Source organism: Notolepis coatsorum (genome assembly GCF_963971535.1).
Source record: "Notolepis coatsorum genome assembly, chromosome: 13".
Taxonomy (NCBI): Eukaryota; Metazoa; Chordata; class Actinopteri; order Aulopiformes; family Paralepididae; genus Notolepis; species Notolepis coatsorum.
The window spans coordinates 66,845,078-66,861,445 of NC_140177.1; the positions used below are offsets into that span (position 1 = coordinate 66,845,078).

At 42.9% G+C, this 16,368-nt stretch overlaps 1 protein-coding gene across 1 annotated transcript in view; it reads left to right on the forward strand.

Moving 5' to 3' along the window:
* Nucleotides 1-244: 244 nt before the first annotated feature.
* Nucleotides 245-16,368, forward strand: part of gal3st4 (galactose-3-O-sulfotransferase 4) — a gene marked incomplete at its 3' end in the record, with an annotated part of 91,130 nt that continues 75,006 nt past the window's right edge. Inside the window, exons 1-2 of the mRNA XM_084327390.1 lie at nucleotides 245-291; nucleotides 6,958-7,074. Of these exons, the coding sequence (XP_084183516.1) occupies nucleotides 269-291; nucleotides 6,958-7,074 (140 nt within the window). The 5' untranslated portion in view covers nucleotides 245-268. The remainder of the gene's footprint in view (nucleotides 292-6,957; nucleotides 7,075-16,368) is intronic.

Here is a 16,368-nt window from a genome sequence, read left to right on the forward strand (position 1 = left end):
ATAAGCTGGGGGTCGAGACGAGAGAGAAATACAGCTCGGCTCGTCAAATACAGCTTTTAGTGCTGCTGCTGCTGCGTCTGTCTCTCTGCCAGGGGTGCCCATATTACGACTGCACCCCTGCTCTCTGCCCGCCGATGGCTTGATTTGTAACGCCGGCGTATTCGCTGCTGCTGCTGAAGGGATCCGCGATGCGCCGCGGCTGCTGCCGCCTGCAGAGCAACAACACCACCGCAGACACACCGGGCACACCGGGTCCAGCAGCACCGCCATGGTCTTCAGACGGAGAGCGAGGTAAGGACGAACGGATGGCTGTCTGTAAAACCGTCGGGTCGGAACCGGACCAGGGGGGGGGGGGCGGGGGATTTGGCATCGCGATCCGAGGCGAGGGTGTCGGTGGCGGGGGAGGAGGAGGAGGAGGAACAGAGACTGAACGAATACAGCAACCGGACCCGCCGCCACATGAACTGATCCGGTGGATAAAAGGGACGCATGCCTGTCATCGCCTGCGAAGAAAGAGAGGGAGAGAAGGAGGAATGAAGAGAACCCCTCCTTTAAAACACAAAGGCCTCTCGTGCCTGTGTCGTCTGTTCCCCTTTATCCCACCAATAAGCATTATATATATTATCATTTATGTTGTTTCGCGTCTTGAAATCCAAAGCCGATTTTTATTGACGATTGGCCTAATATCTTTCTTGTTGTGGCTGTGGACATACAGTCTTTAGTGGGCATACAGTATGTATACTAATGTATTATTTCTTGTCTTGTTGTGTCTGTGGGCATACAGTCTTTAGTGGGCATACAGTATGTATACTAATGTATTATTTCTTGTCTTGTTGTGTCTGTGGGCATACAGTCTTTAGAGGGCATACAGTATGTATACTAATGTATTATTTCTTGTCTTGTTGTGTCTGTGGGCATACAGTCTTTAGTGGGCATACAGTATGTATACTAATGTATTATTTCTTGTCTTGTTGTGTCTGTGGGCATACAGTCTTTAGTGGGCATACAGTATGTATACTAATGTATTATTTCTTGTCTTGTTGTGTCTGTGGGCATACAGTCTTTAGTGGGCATACAGTATGTATACTAATGTATTATTTCTTGTCTTGTTGTGTCTGTGGGCATACAGTCTTTAGTGGGCATACAGTATGTATACTAATGTATTATTTCTTGTCTTGTTGTGTCTGGGCATACAGTCTTTAGAGGGCATACAGTATGTATACTAATGTATTATTTCTTGTCTTGTTGTGTCTGTGGGCATACAGTCTTTAGAGGGGGTGGTGGCTACTTGTTCCTATCCCTTTATGCTTGAATACAGGTGCCTTTAGTTTAACAAGTTACCGTTATCAGTCAATAGAAGTACAGCGTTATGGTGGCACAGTGCCCCCGGTTGTTATCCTTACACCTATCCTAACACCCCAACGACACAATTCCTGTTTTAGTCATATTATGGGTTATTACGTTTCAGTCTGCGTGCTGCTGAGCACTTCTCACCCTGCAAAACATCCAGACTCTTGTAGACGTTGCTCTCAATGCAGACAGGCCAACCTGACCCGGCAATGCTATACGCTATATTTGCCACATGTATTATGTTTCAGTTAGGCAGGTTGTTAAGCTTTCGCACCATGCAGCAAAGTCAGAAAGCCACTATCTATTATGACATTTATCACTGCTATTACACCTGCTGTTGGCAAGTTGTTAAGCATTTCTCACCCTGTATAAAACACCTTCTGTTCCAGTAGACGGTGCTTTCTCACCAATAGAATTGGTACACGACATTTATGCTATTCGCCGGCTGTTGGTATTTTCACACACCAGTGAAATAACACTTTTGTCTGCTTTAGTTGAGCAGGAACTGTTCTCTCACTCGTGTAGAGACCAAGAGAAAACACCTATGCTACAGGCCATTCTGCACCCTGTCAGAACATGGTAGTCCATACACTTGCCAAAGGCGGTTTTCTCAGCACACCGATAATGTCTGTTTTGTATTCACCTACAACTGTAGCGGATAGAGCAAGTTTACGTTTAGTGAAGACTTCTTATAGGGAATGTCACAAAAAACAGGTTTAGGATTATCCTCGACTGAAGAATGTTTTTTTTTTTTTAAACTAAACTGACGCCACACCATCTTCTCCCCCGCTCGAGCAAAAAAAACACACTTCCAGATTTCTGTCAAGCTGCGGTTCTGTGACCATTTCCTATTGACACTAGCTTGTGGTGGGTTTCGAGTGTCTGGCCATTTCTTCACAGGTGTGGAAGGCATGCGACTTGTCACTTGGGTTGGTATGCAAAGGTGTATGGTCATATCTAATTTTTTTTGGACAAACCTCATGCCTTGCCTTGCTTGTTTTTAGTTTTTGCCTGCAAGCGATAGAGAAGAGCACACTGTCCTTTGACTTGCAATAGACTTTATTTTAAGGATACAACGTTGAGGTACCTAAACCTAAACTATGCAACAACCATCAAATGCACACAGCACACACACCCACACGCACACACTCACTTAAACAAACAACACACTGCAGCACCCACTCTCCACACTTTAGATCACCTAAACACACTTTACACTTTATATTTATTGGTAAAGGATTTGCACTACAACTCGTACACCTTACTGTAAATTGTACCTAAATTGTACCTCATCCCATTTCTGCTCTGCACTATATAGTATTGTATATTAGTACATTGCATAGTATATTGTATTACCATATTACCATATTGTATGGTAACTCAGTTACTTCTATTCTGCATCGAACATTGTACATATGTCTATACTAAACACTGTGACCTCTATTTTTTCTTCTATTTTACATGCTATACTATTTTATTTCATACTTATCTTGTCTAGCACAGTCTCTGGAGCGTAACAGTAAGAAGCATTTTGTATAAAAGTATTCTGTACTTCTGTATGACAACTATTAAAGAAACTTGAAGAAACTTGAAACTTCATCAGGTTCAAAAGAAAGAACAAACACATTTTTCCAGGCAAATCTAGCCAACACCTACTCAGGTAATTGGCCAATCAGGAACAGGAGCTGCCAGGTAATCAGTCCCACAGTCTGCATTTAGCCTACATCAATTTATATATATATATATATATATATATATATATATATATATATATATATATGGAGTAAAATAATTAAAGTTAAAATCAATGTCCAAAATGATCTCTTCCATAATGCCAACAACAATATTAGGCTAATGGAAGATCTCAGGGTAACACTTGCATCATTTCACTGTATAGGCTACCTGATCAATGTATCTTTCTAAGTTACCACAACAGTATTAAATAGCCACATTCAATCATATAATAGTAAAAACAGGAAGGAACACATTTGATTAAACTGTCCTTATTGATGTATCGACAGAAGACTTGTGTTCGTCACTTTCGCTTCCAGGCATGCGCTCGATGGCACACGTCTTTAAAGGTGCACTAACGTCTTTAAAGGTGCACTAAGTCAGATTTTCGATCATTTGAATCGAGGAGATCCGGCCACACACACACGCATGTGGAACACGCACATTGTCTCAGTGTCCAACTACAAGGTCCTCGTTGCCGGTACGTGGCCCACATTGATGGAATTAGGACCATGTAGGGCTGGTTGATTATGGCAAAAATCATAATCATGATTTTTTTGGGTTACTACTAACATGGTTATTGTGAAAGTTTCCATCTAAGGCCTCTGTTCACGCCCTCCCCCTGTACCCTCCTCTTCCTCTCCCCTTTACACCCCTCACCTGTTCACGCCCTCCCCTCCCCCTGTATCCTTCCTCCCCCTTTTCACCCCTCACCTGTTCATGCCCTCCCCCTCCCCCCTGTACCCTCCTCTTCCTCTCTCCTTTACACCCCTCACCTGTTCACGCCCTCCCCCTCCCCCTGTACCCTCCTCTTCCTCTCCCCTTTACACCCCTCACCTGTTCACGCCCCTCCCCCCCCTGTATCCTTCCTCCCCCTTTTCACCCCTCACCTGTTCATCCCGCCCCCTTTCCCAGAAAGCACAAGAGACAAGCTCACAGAACTGGGGGGGGGGGGCTTGATTCTTCTCCTGGCCGGAGAGAAAGTCAAGTCCTCTACTGAGCTCCCGAATTTAAATTGTATTTGATTAGCAATGTTTTAACAATAAATGTGTATCAATCATGAGTGACGATTTGACCATATGTGCATAATCTCTGGTTACACCACATTATTGAAATCATGATTATTAAACACGATTACTCATTGATTTCAGGACAACTTATGACGACAACTGAATTTGTGTTACATTCTCAACCAAAGGCTGCCTCTCTGTCATCTTCTACAAGTTACCAAAGACGTTTCACGACACGAGACAAAATGACAATTATTTCAATCAACACGGCCTGGGACACAATTTTTATTTAATTTTATCTCGACTATCTTGTTTTCGTGATCGCAGGGGAGACAAAATCCTATTTTAAATGTAAACTGGATTATTGGCCCAGGCCTAGTGCTCAGCCGCTAAATTAACAGGCCTATTCCACACAGCAGTCCATGGCTGAGGGAGTCTAGTCTACACAGTCCTCATCTCAAATGACTGAAAATCTTAGTGCATCTTTTAGAAATGGAACTATCCTAGAGGAGTGGTAGGACAGGTACTGTCTGTGTGAGCTATGTGGATATCATGAAGCGGATAGTGTCCCAGTGATGTCTTATTTGGTCATATTTCGTTTCATGACTCATCCAACACCCCCCCCCCCTACAATCCTTCCTTTGCTCCCTCATCCTTGTCGTCTCCTTTCTCTCTCTTCTCACGCTCCGTCAATGTCTCTGATTCACCCACTCCCCAGTCTCATCTTTCCATCCCCGCCTCCCCTTTAGTACCCAATCTCACCTCACCCCTCTCTTCCTCTCCTCTCCCATCACTCTTTTTCCACCTATCTGTCAACAGTCCATCTATTTTCCAGCTCTTCATACCGAAACTGTCTCCATCACCCATTCGTAACTTCTTTCTTCGCACGTCCGCCCCACCTCTCTCTCTCTCTCTCTCTCTCTCTCTCTCTCTCTCTCTCTCTCTCTCTCTCTCTCTCTCTCTCCTCTCCACCCCATCTGTTTCTCTGTATCTCTTGTCCCTCCCACGTCTGGGAGTAGAGAACGAAGGGAAGTGGAGGCAGCGGCGCATTAGCCAAGGCTTGTAAACAAACTCCAGAGACCGGCGATATCATCCGTTAAGAGGAGATAAACAGGCAGTCGGTACCAGCAGGTGATAAATCAAGTACCATGGCGGCTGTAGATGTTTTTCAGCTGCTGAGAAATTACTGAGTAGCAGCGAACTACATTCATCACTTGTCGGTTAACCAGCCTGCCGATATTCATAACGGATGTTGAGATCTTATTTTTTTGTGCCCTGCTAATTGACTCCCATTCACTCCGACCGCGATTCTGGTCTCACATACAAGGTCTTTAGAGAGTCAGGTCTAGGACGTGAAACGACAAAGAAACAATGACTTTTCCTCCACAAACTTTTACAACAATGCGATAAACCTATACTGAGATTATGAATCTTACCGGCCTAATTTTGCCAATACTAGTATGTCAGGTAAATGCATTCCTCAAGTCCAAAAAAATGGATACTGAATACTGATCCGATCCATTACCTGAACGGTATGGACTTGGACCGTCGTTTTGGGCACATTGGACAAAAATATGTGGTATACATACTAGGTGAAACTAGGGTTGAATACATCTCAGGGGACTATACGACACTAGGTGAAACTAGGATTGAATACGTCTCAGGCGACTATACGACACTGAGCTCCTCTCCAGTCGAGCTGCTGGTCTGGACTGGTCCTCTGAGCTCCTCTCCAGTCGAGCTGCTGGTCTGGACTGGTCCTCTGAGCTCCTTTCCTGTCGATCTGCTGGTCTGGATGAATGGAAGCGGACATGGCCGGTTCCATTCATTGTGCTATTAACGTGCAGCCAGATAGCTTTAGTTTCTACTGAACGCACAGAGAGAAAACTGGTATCTAATCTATCTTCTTGTCTCTCTCTGGAGAAGACGATAAGCTAATTTCCCAAAATGTTGGCGTGTTCTTTTAAACTGATCTGTACTGATTTTTTTTTTTTTTTTTAAACATACACAGGTGGGGGCGGTGGGCAAGTAATGTACTTGGTGGAGCCTGCACACTGAGTAACACCGTGTCACCAACTATACCGTGGCAAGCCTGGGTGGAACTAAGTATAACTTGTACTACTGTCTGTTCTAAATAAATGAAAAGAAACCTAGCCTTATACGCTTGGTTTTTTTTTGTTGCTTTTTTCCTGTACCGAACCGTGGCTTCTGTGTTACACCCCTGATAGATACCCCCAGCTTTGTTAAGAACTTTTAGTTCTTCAAATAATTCAGAAATTAAAGTGTGAATTTTTTTTATATCAGGAGCAAAATACATAAAATGATGTGGGTTCAACACGCGTGAAAGACTATAACGGGCGGGGGTATCTAAAATTGTATCGACAATTTGAGTAAAATCTGTGTTAGAAATGGGCTGCTCTCACCCAGACTTCAACCCATGTTGGAAACAAGTCGACAGACTTTCACATGTTATCCTTGTACCCCTTGTTTTTATACTTTTGTATAAATTGTATGTACTAAATAAAAATCAAATCAAATCAACCCAGAGTTACCTGTTGTCTTCCCAGCTCTATGGGTACACATAGTCACATACACCCTCTGCTAAAGTCCACGGAAGTCATTCTGTGTAGCGTTACATAGCAGTTCAACAGAGGCTCATTGGCAAAACATATCCTTTTTTTACTCTCCCTCCGCCGGCAACACCAGACTCATCCACTTCCTCGTGAGAGCTTTTTTGGTCGCCTTCTTCTTCTTCTTCTTCGTTTTCATTACACCCGGGGAGTGTAACAGTGGGTCCTCAGAGGTTGAATAATCAATTATGGAACGTTCCTTTAATTAATTACCCCTCCCTCTCTCTCCCTGTCAGGAGGATGCGGTGGCTGGGTTGCTACAGGGTGGGACCTCTCTGGCTGTGGAAAGCCCTGCTGGTGTTTGTGGTCATTGCCTTCGCTGGCCAGCTACTGGGAGTCATCTTCAACAAGAGGTCAGTTTAAAACACACACACACACACACACACACACACACACACACACACACACACACACACACACACACACACACACACACACACACACACACACACACACACACACACACACACAGATATACACACACACACACACACACACGCGCACACACACACACACACACACACACACACACACACACACAGATATACACACACACACACACACACGCATGCACACACACACACACACACACACACACACACACACAGATATACACACAAATACACACACACACACAAACACGCACACACACATTTATACAGTATACTATACACACATATACACACACATACACACACATACATACACACACGCACACACATGTGCACAAACTAGAACTGTACTAGTCCCAAGGCAGTCATAGTTAATGAATCATTGAATCAAGCAATCAGTTGCTTTGGTCTCTTTTAATGCTTTTCTTTCCACACTGAATAGAGTTATTTCCTGAAAAATAAGCACATCTCTAATATGTCAATCAATTAATTGATTAGTCAACAAAGTCCTATGACTATTAGTTGACTATTAGTGAGCAGGCACGCACGCACACACGAACGCACAATTGGAGGGGGGCTCCCCACCCTCCAGAACATTTACAACAAGCGTTGCAAGGGCAAGGCTAAGAGAATCATTAAAGACTCCAGTCACCCGAACAACTGCCTCTTTGAACTGCTGCGGTCAGGCAAGCGATACCGGAGTCTCAAGGCGAGCACAGAAAGACTCAGAAGAAGCTTCTATCCCCAGGCCATCAGGCTGCTAAACGAACAATGAACACTACACAACAACAACCATCAAACGCACATAGCACACACATCCACACGCACACACTCACTTTAAACAAACACACTGTAGCACCCACTCCACACACTTTATAGCACACACCCACTTTAAACAAACACACTGTAGCACCCACTCCCCACACTTTATATTTATTGATGAAGGATTGCACTACAACTCGTACACCTTACTGTAAATTGTACCTAAATTGTACCTCATCCCATTTCTGCTTTGCACTATATAGTACTGTACATTAGTACACTGCATAGTATTGTATATTATATGGTAACTCAGTTACGTCTATTCTGCATCGAACATTGTACATATGTCTATACTGAACACTGTGACCTCATTTTCTACTTCTAAATTACATGCTATACTATGTTATTTGATACTATCTTGTCTAGCACAGTCTCTGGAGCGTAACAGTAAGAAGCATTTTGTATGAAAGTATTCTGTACTTCTGTATGACAACTATTAAAGAAACTTGAAACTTGAAACTTGAAACACACAAAGGGTTTCTGGAGGACAGTATTTCTCGGCGAGGCTTTTTACCTGGGCACTTCAAACAGACGCCCCCCCCCAAGCAAAACACTGTGAAGCGGGTTTATTGCAGGGTTAGGGGTGACGTTTCCAGAGGCCTCAGAGTTAACGTCCAGAAACGTCAGTCACCCTGACTAACCCCGCAATAAACCTGCAGGCTTTACGAGCGCTCATCCTCTACAGTGTTTTGCCTCAGGGGAGTCCTGTTTGAAGTGCCCAGGTAAAAAGCCTGGCCTACATTCATTATTCTACCTGCCAAGTAGAATTTAAAAATGGAAACGAGTGGCTGTTGACCTGGCCAAGTGTCTAAATTTAACAGAATTTCCAACCCATAACCGGTCACTGACCCTCATTGAACTTGTTATTAATGCTTCACTGATGAGCTTAATTTAAAATCTGCTATAAACCAATGGCGCCATTTTTATTTAATTTTTTATCCACTTTTTCTCCCATTTTCTATATTTTCTCCCATCCAAATTTCGTATCATCCAATTCAACCCTCCCCTGTCACGAACGCTGTTTCTTGCCTCCCACAAGCCGGCTGCAATGTGGACTAAGTCATACATAGCACAAGTCCCCTCCGATACTTGAGGTAACAGCAGTCGCATCTTTTCACCTGCGCAGCTCGATCTCTCAGTGGCGAGGAGTAACGCGTGGGAGGCTCAATGAAATTCATGTTGGGTGTTTAACATGGTCACAACGTATCCCTTGCCCAGCTTCGCACACGCGTCAAGTCTTTACACGTGAGCGTGTTGAATCCGTTTTCAGAATGAAGCAGTGGGGGATAAGTAGTTGTGGTTGTTCTCTGCCTGGCTCCGGTCATTGGGCACTTCAGGATGCTAACCATATCTAAAATTAGCACGGCTATTCCACTCGTTAGTTCAGCTTGAGTCCACTTGCTGTCACGGATGACATAACGCTAGTGTGATTCTGAAATGACGCACAACCCGTTTAGACTCGGCTTTACATTTTTGCATCTTGTTGCATGTGCCATAATAACAGCTGCGATGGCCGAGTGGTTAAGGCGTTGGACTTGAAATCCAATGGGATCTTCCCGCGCAGGTTCGAACCCTGCTCGCAGCGTCACGTGAATATCTTTTTGTATGAAGCACATTCTCAGGGGCTCATACAGAACCAAGCATTTCACTGTAATGTACATGTACCTTATACGTGACAAATAAAAACAAACTTGATAACACGCAAAGATAACTTGCCATTTTGAACCATAACGTTAGTGTAATAACGATGGAACGCTGCCATGGCTGCTATCTTTATCTGTTGCGTATATGTAGATCGGCGTCTACTCTCTGACCCTTCACCTCCTGACCAGGTTCGCACTCACAGACATTCATTTTGATCATTTAGTACCATAAAACGATAAATGCACATTGCAGTAGGACCAGAATAACTCAACAAAACAATGTATTAGTTCCACCTGATCCACACACCGAACCGTGACGTCCATTACCGTGACGATGTACCGTTACACCCCTAGTATGTGGATATATATGAAGTCGTCCCAGTCATATCTTAGTCATATTTTGTTCCCCCCAAAGGCACATCTAACGTATTCCTCTGCCATAAAATGCGGACAATCAAGTTGTTTTTCATCGTGGCACGACGGCTCTTGCTATCGGATGCTACCTTTTGGGTGAAATGCTCCCAGCGCCTTTTACCCTATCGCCACCCTGTATCCGAGGCCGCTGTTGCTATCAGCGCGTCCTTATCCTCAAAGCACGATAACTCTGGTTATGAGTTTCCTTTGAAGGTAAACAACCGAATCTGAAACGCAGAGGTGTCCCTCTAACTAACCGTGACTCGGAGGAAGCGGGGAGAGCAGATGGAATCCGGTGACTGAGTGTAAACGGTGTGACCCGTGGGCTGCAGATAAATTGCAGTCTTCCTCTGGTCATTAAAGTAGGTGTTATTACTTGAAAGCGTATAGGGACTCTTACTTTACCTCAGTGCAATTCTCTCCTGTGTTACTGTTTTTCTCTCCCAAATTACTTTTCTCCTCTACCCACCCCCTGCCCTCTCTTCCTCGCCTCTGTTTACATGACTGTCTGGTTGGCGCTCAAGTCTACCTGTCTGTCTGACTGTCTGGTTGGCGCTCAAGTCTACCTGTCTGTCTGACTGTCTGGTTGTCTTATTTGTCCATCTGGTTGGCTGTCAGGCTATTTGTCTGTCTGGCTGTCTGGTTGGTTGTCACAGTCTGCCTCTTTTGTTGTCTGTCTCTCTGTCTGTATTTCTGCCTGTTTATCTCTCTCTCTCTCTCTCTCTCTCTCTCTCTCTCTCTGTCTGTCTGTCTGTCTGTCTGTCTGTCTGTCTGTCTGTCTGTCTGTCTGTCTGTCTGTCTGTCTGTCTGTCTGTCTGTCTGTCTGTCTGTCTGTCTCTCTGTTCACACTAGGCCTGGTCCATATTGGAATTATTTTATTTTTGTTGTCTGTAATGTGTATTGCGATATGACAAAACACAAGTGATTGATTTCAACCCTAACCCCAACCTATTTATTATGTCGCTTTCACATAATTTGGTGGACTGGGTGCGATTCGGGGGGTGAAGTTGTAACATTGTTGCTTTCACACTGCAATTTGTCAAGCGCACCAAACTTTCTGAACAATGTCACGTGATCGAAAAAGGGCGCTTGTCTATTGGATATATATAGAATCCCCAAAACAGGCTTCGGGGACAGCTCTACAGCGCACACACATACACACACCACATTATTCTCAGGAGCAGCCCAGCCCAGCGCACACACATACACACACACCACATTATTCCCCGGAGCAGCCCAGCGCACACACATTATTCTCATATATTGCTGAAATGCTGACGCAGGTTTTTAACTTTGATGTGACATTGATCGATTGTTCGATTGAAAGTCATTGCCATCATTCTCTCGCTAAACAACTTGTACACCTTGTTGTTTTTGTGAGTGGCCAAAAGCAGCTGTGTAATTTGCTCATCTGACCATTATTTCAATCAGTTCTTTTACCTCCTCATTCGGCCACGTCTGTCCACGAGAAATCTTTTACGCGTGCTTCCAATTATCAGTGCGCACCGCGGTGTTTGTTTTGTTTCCTTCTAACCAAGATGCACAGTTTATCAGGTCACTTCCTATATTTGGTCTTATGTTTGGTCCGATGAGCATTCACACCACAAAAGTACACACCAGGGTTCACTTGGAAGCGAACCGAGACCTACGTTTTCAGACGGACCAGAGTTAGCTCTTTTTGGTCCACACCAGAGTTTGAATGAGCTTTCACACCACCCCAAATCAAGCGGACTATCCGAGGAAACAAACTCTGGTGGGTTTAAAGCGGACCAAACAGCTCTGGTGTGAATGCGACCTGTCAGTGGTCGTGTCATCTCTAATACTGACCTATTTAGACCGTATCTCTAATACTGACCTATTTAGACTGTATCTCTAATACTGACCTATTTAGACCATGTATCATATCGTGTCACCTCTAACCCTATTGACCTATTTAGACCATGTCTCTTATTTTTAGATCATTGACTCTTTGGAATAACCTGCCTCAAAACCTCTGCTGCATTTACAGTAAATTAATTTAAAGAAAATAATCTTAAATTGTATTTTACACTGTTTTTTTGTTTTGTTTTCTGTTTCTTTGCTTACATGTAATTTTAGCTATCTTATTTGTTAGCTTCATTATGCATTGTGTGTTGAGTACTGACTTTTAATAATTTAGTTTGGCAACAATAATTGTTTTTGTATTTTTTTTGTGGACCCCAGGAAAACTAGCTGGTTGCTATGGCATCAGCTAATGGGGATCCTTAATAAAATAAAATAAAATAAAATCACATCGTGCCATCTGCCATGTCACTACTGCGCATGCTCACATTGAGATGAGGCGATGTTAAAACTATATATCGCTCTGGTCTACTTCACACATCAGTCATGACATAATGTATGTTATTTGGTGGCACCTTTATCCAAAGTGCGTTAAGAGTATAATTATTAGTATTGTTGTGTGCATAATGTGAGTGACCCCAGCGGGAATTGCACTCCTAACCCTGGCAGTGTCCATGAGTGCCATGCTCTACCCATCTGCGCAGCACGATGCCAAACCCCAGTGGAGGACTGTACAGCTGTCTCCAAGTCTCTTGGGACGTCATTGGATAGGCATACGGGCCCCCGTGTAAAATATAAAGCATCTAGAATGACAGCCTAGCATTCTTCACAGCGTTTCCTAGATACATAGGTTGTTTGTGGTCAAGTAGCGGAACAAAGCGCATAGTGGTCACCACTTTTTAACCGTTGTCTTGGGGAAATCTGTTTGTGTCTCTCGTCTGATATTGTGGTAGCAGTCACACATAGGTTCACTTATGGCATACACTGCTATAATTTAGCTAGCTTATTTTATCATCTGTATGATATAGCTAGCTTATTTTATCATCTGTATGATATCATAGCTAGCTTATTTTATCATCTGTATTATATAATACCCTTGTACAGAGTTGTACAAAATGACTGCTGCATATTATAGCAATTGGCCACAAACCTGCAGACTTAGGGGAGAATAGAATAAAATATCACATTTTTACATATACAGCACCTGGAATTCATCCTCTGCATTCGACCCAACCCATTGGGACAGAACAGGTCACGAATAAGAAAAACAAAACAAATCAAATTGCCTAGGATAAGAATAGACTAAAATAGAATAAAAATGGAATAAAATATACAGTAAATAAATACAGTAAAGATATAGTGAAGACTACAGTAGGTGTAATATTGCACAGTGCTGTTTCAAAAGTAAGAGTCCAGGAAGATGGTAACTGTCACTCTGTGCTCAGTGATGCAGTGAGGCACAGTTGATGCATTGTATAGTCTGATGGCTGTTGGAATGAAGGACTTCCTGTGCCGTTCAGTGCTACATTTAGGGAGTGTGAGCCTAGCACTGAACATGCTCCTCCTGTCAGCCAAGTCTGTGTATTAGTGGGTGGGAGGGGATTTCCCTGATGGCCTGGATCTTAGCAAGGCTCCTTCTCTCTGCCACCCTCGCTAGGGAGTCCAGATCCACCCCAACCACGCTACTGGCCTTCCTGACCAGGGCCCCGTTCCCCGTACCTGGATAACTGAGTTAGCCGGATAATTTCCAGTCAAGCCTGACTTAAGCCGGACCTTCCCATTCCCCGACGCGCGATTGTCCAAATCACCATGACAACAGATCAAAAAGTTTGAGCCTGGTCGGGAGCAGGGTTAACTTCAGTTAGCCGGATGAACCATGGCCACGCCCCCGCAAATAAATGACAGCTCGCTTCCTGAAATGATTCTCACAGTCTAGATCCCATTATACCATTCTGAATTATGTTTCTGTGCTTCGTTTTCCTAGAGGGGGCTTTTGAAATGTATAATAATAGAACTAAATGCTGATAATAAATCATATTGAGCCTATAGATTTACTTTGTCCTAAATAAAATAATGCACGTCATATACGGCGCTCGGAGTCGCGATACACGCTGCATGTGGTTATTTTAATAACGGCGCATTGCAAATGTGAATCCCGCAGGGATATTTTTAATGAATGAAACCTATCGGCCGTTTGGCTCTGATTAGTTTCATATATTCTCCGCTGTAGATTTGCGCCCGGATTGTGTTTCATTCAAGCATAAAGTGTCTATGCGTGGATTGTGGATTTTGTGTGATATTGTAACTGGGATTAAAATGTCTGATGAGATGCGCTGTTTGACGGATTTGAGAAATTGAATGAGCCGTTGACGTCACATTAATGCATTTGAGAATGAAGAGATAAAACTTCATTCAAAAGAAAAAATATTCTAAACACGGGTCTCTCGTCCATTAATGTATAAACAATGAACCTATCCCGTCTGGCACAGTGGCGCAGCGGTAGTGCTCAATCCTGGCAACCGGGCGACCGGTGTTCGAAACCCCGCGCTTCCAATAAATTTTTTTGGAATATAATATTAATGATTATACGCAAAAGTAGCCTAGTTTTAAGTTAAAATATTATAAATCTACATGCATTGAGGATGTCATTCTTTATATAGCTCTCAACGTGCACCAAATTGAATTATTCCTACATTGCAAAAAAGAAGGAAAAGACTAGGATTCGAACCCGGGCCGTCTGCGTGAAAGTCAAAAGCAGAAACCGTTACACCACAGTGCAGATAAGTAAAAGATCCACCATACATCAATCAATGGGTAAGAGAGCCGTATCCTTATTCTGTATAACAGTTTAACTAATTATTTTCGCTAGCAAGATCTCATTTGATTATTCAATCCATAAACCTACTGCCAGCAGGCAAGTTTAAAGAAATATAATCTGATTGATTGAGGTAATGAGGGACTTAAAATTAGCCTATAGATAACGCATTTAACTTGTCGGCGAGGCGATTGAGCCGTACTGCAATCTGTTAATAAAGTTTTAAATCAATTAATCAATCAATGCCGTTAGAAAATCAGGATCTCTGCTATCGATAAGTGCTGGCTTTTCAACTGAAGCGGCCGCGCACACTTATCCTGGGTCTCAAGTCTGGTTCGAGTTAACGAGACTGAATCCACCTTCGAGGAACAGGAAAATCCCGGCTTCAAACATCGGGTTAACTGAATCTGGATAATGGGACTCTTGATCGACTTAGTTGAACCAGGTACGGGGAATAGGGCCCAGCTTATCCAGCCTGTTTGTGTCCCCTGCTCTCAGTCCGCTGCCCCAGCAGGTCACAGCGTACAAGAAGGCGCCCGTCACCACCGACTCATAGAACATCCTCAACATCCTTGTACAGACATTAAACCTTTTAAAATCTTAGACAAACGAAACACTTTGCTTTCATGAAATATTGTAAGCCGTCATTTGAGGCTTTATAAAAGCAGCACAATGAACACAAATCTGTCAGTGCCGAGTCTAACCTCATCTTAAATAACAAATGGCATTGCTTGTTGTAGTTAACAAAGAGAGGCAGAGTTGATTTTGCAGGTAAAAAAAATATATATATAGATTTATTTTTATATACCGTACTTTTCGCACTATAAGCCGCACCTGACTATAAGCCGCAGCAGCTAAATTGAATGATGTGTACATATATAAGCCGCACTGGACTATAAGCCGCAGGTGTTTTAATGTTTAATTACCATATGCAATTAGCATTGGGACACAATACTGTCGGACAAATAACAAGAATTAACTCATTTACAAGTTGTATTAAGTTTAGCAAATAAGGGAACAGATAAATAACATTTCAATTAGGGATGGGTACCTTTCACATTTGAACCGATACCGGTACCGGTACCTGTGAATCGATACCGGTACCCAACGGTACCTTTTTTCGGTACTTTAGTCTCAAAAAATTTAATTTACCTACCTCAGTCGTAAAAAAAAAATCCAAACTTCAAATAACTACAATTTCGACAGTTTTCGGCTTGTCATTGCTCCGACTGCTTTGTTGTTGAATCAAGTCAAATCCTAGGTAAGCATATATTGTGCGTGTGAACGTTGACATGAAAAGAAAAAAAATAAAAAAAAAAAAAGTAAAAAAAAAAAATAATAAAAAATATTTTTTTTATTTTTTTTTTATTTTTTTTTTCGGTTTCTCACTTGATTCGATACTCGGTAGTACCGACGTGTTTCGGTTCGGTACCTCAAAAGTACCGAATTCGGTACCCATCCCTAATTTCAATGCAGTCAAAAAAGCTATATTTTGATTTTTACATTTTCGGGTTTGGTCACGTCGAGTCACATATAAGCCGCACCGTTATATAAGCCGCAGGGTCGAAAATGGGGGAAAAAGCCGCGGCTTATAGTCCGAAAAGTACGGTATATATATTCGGAAAAAAAATTCCCATTCGAATCCCATGCCCATCGAACGAAGCTTTGAAGTATTTAAGACAGCCCTGCCCTACTAAAGTTAAGTTATGTTAGAGTTTTATTGTGTTCTAGTTGTTTGAG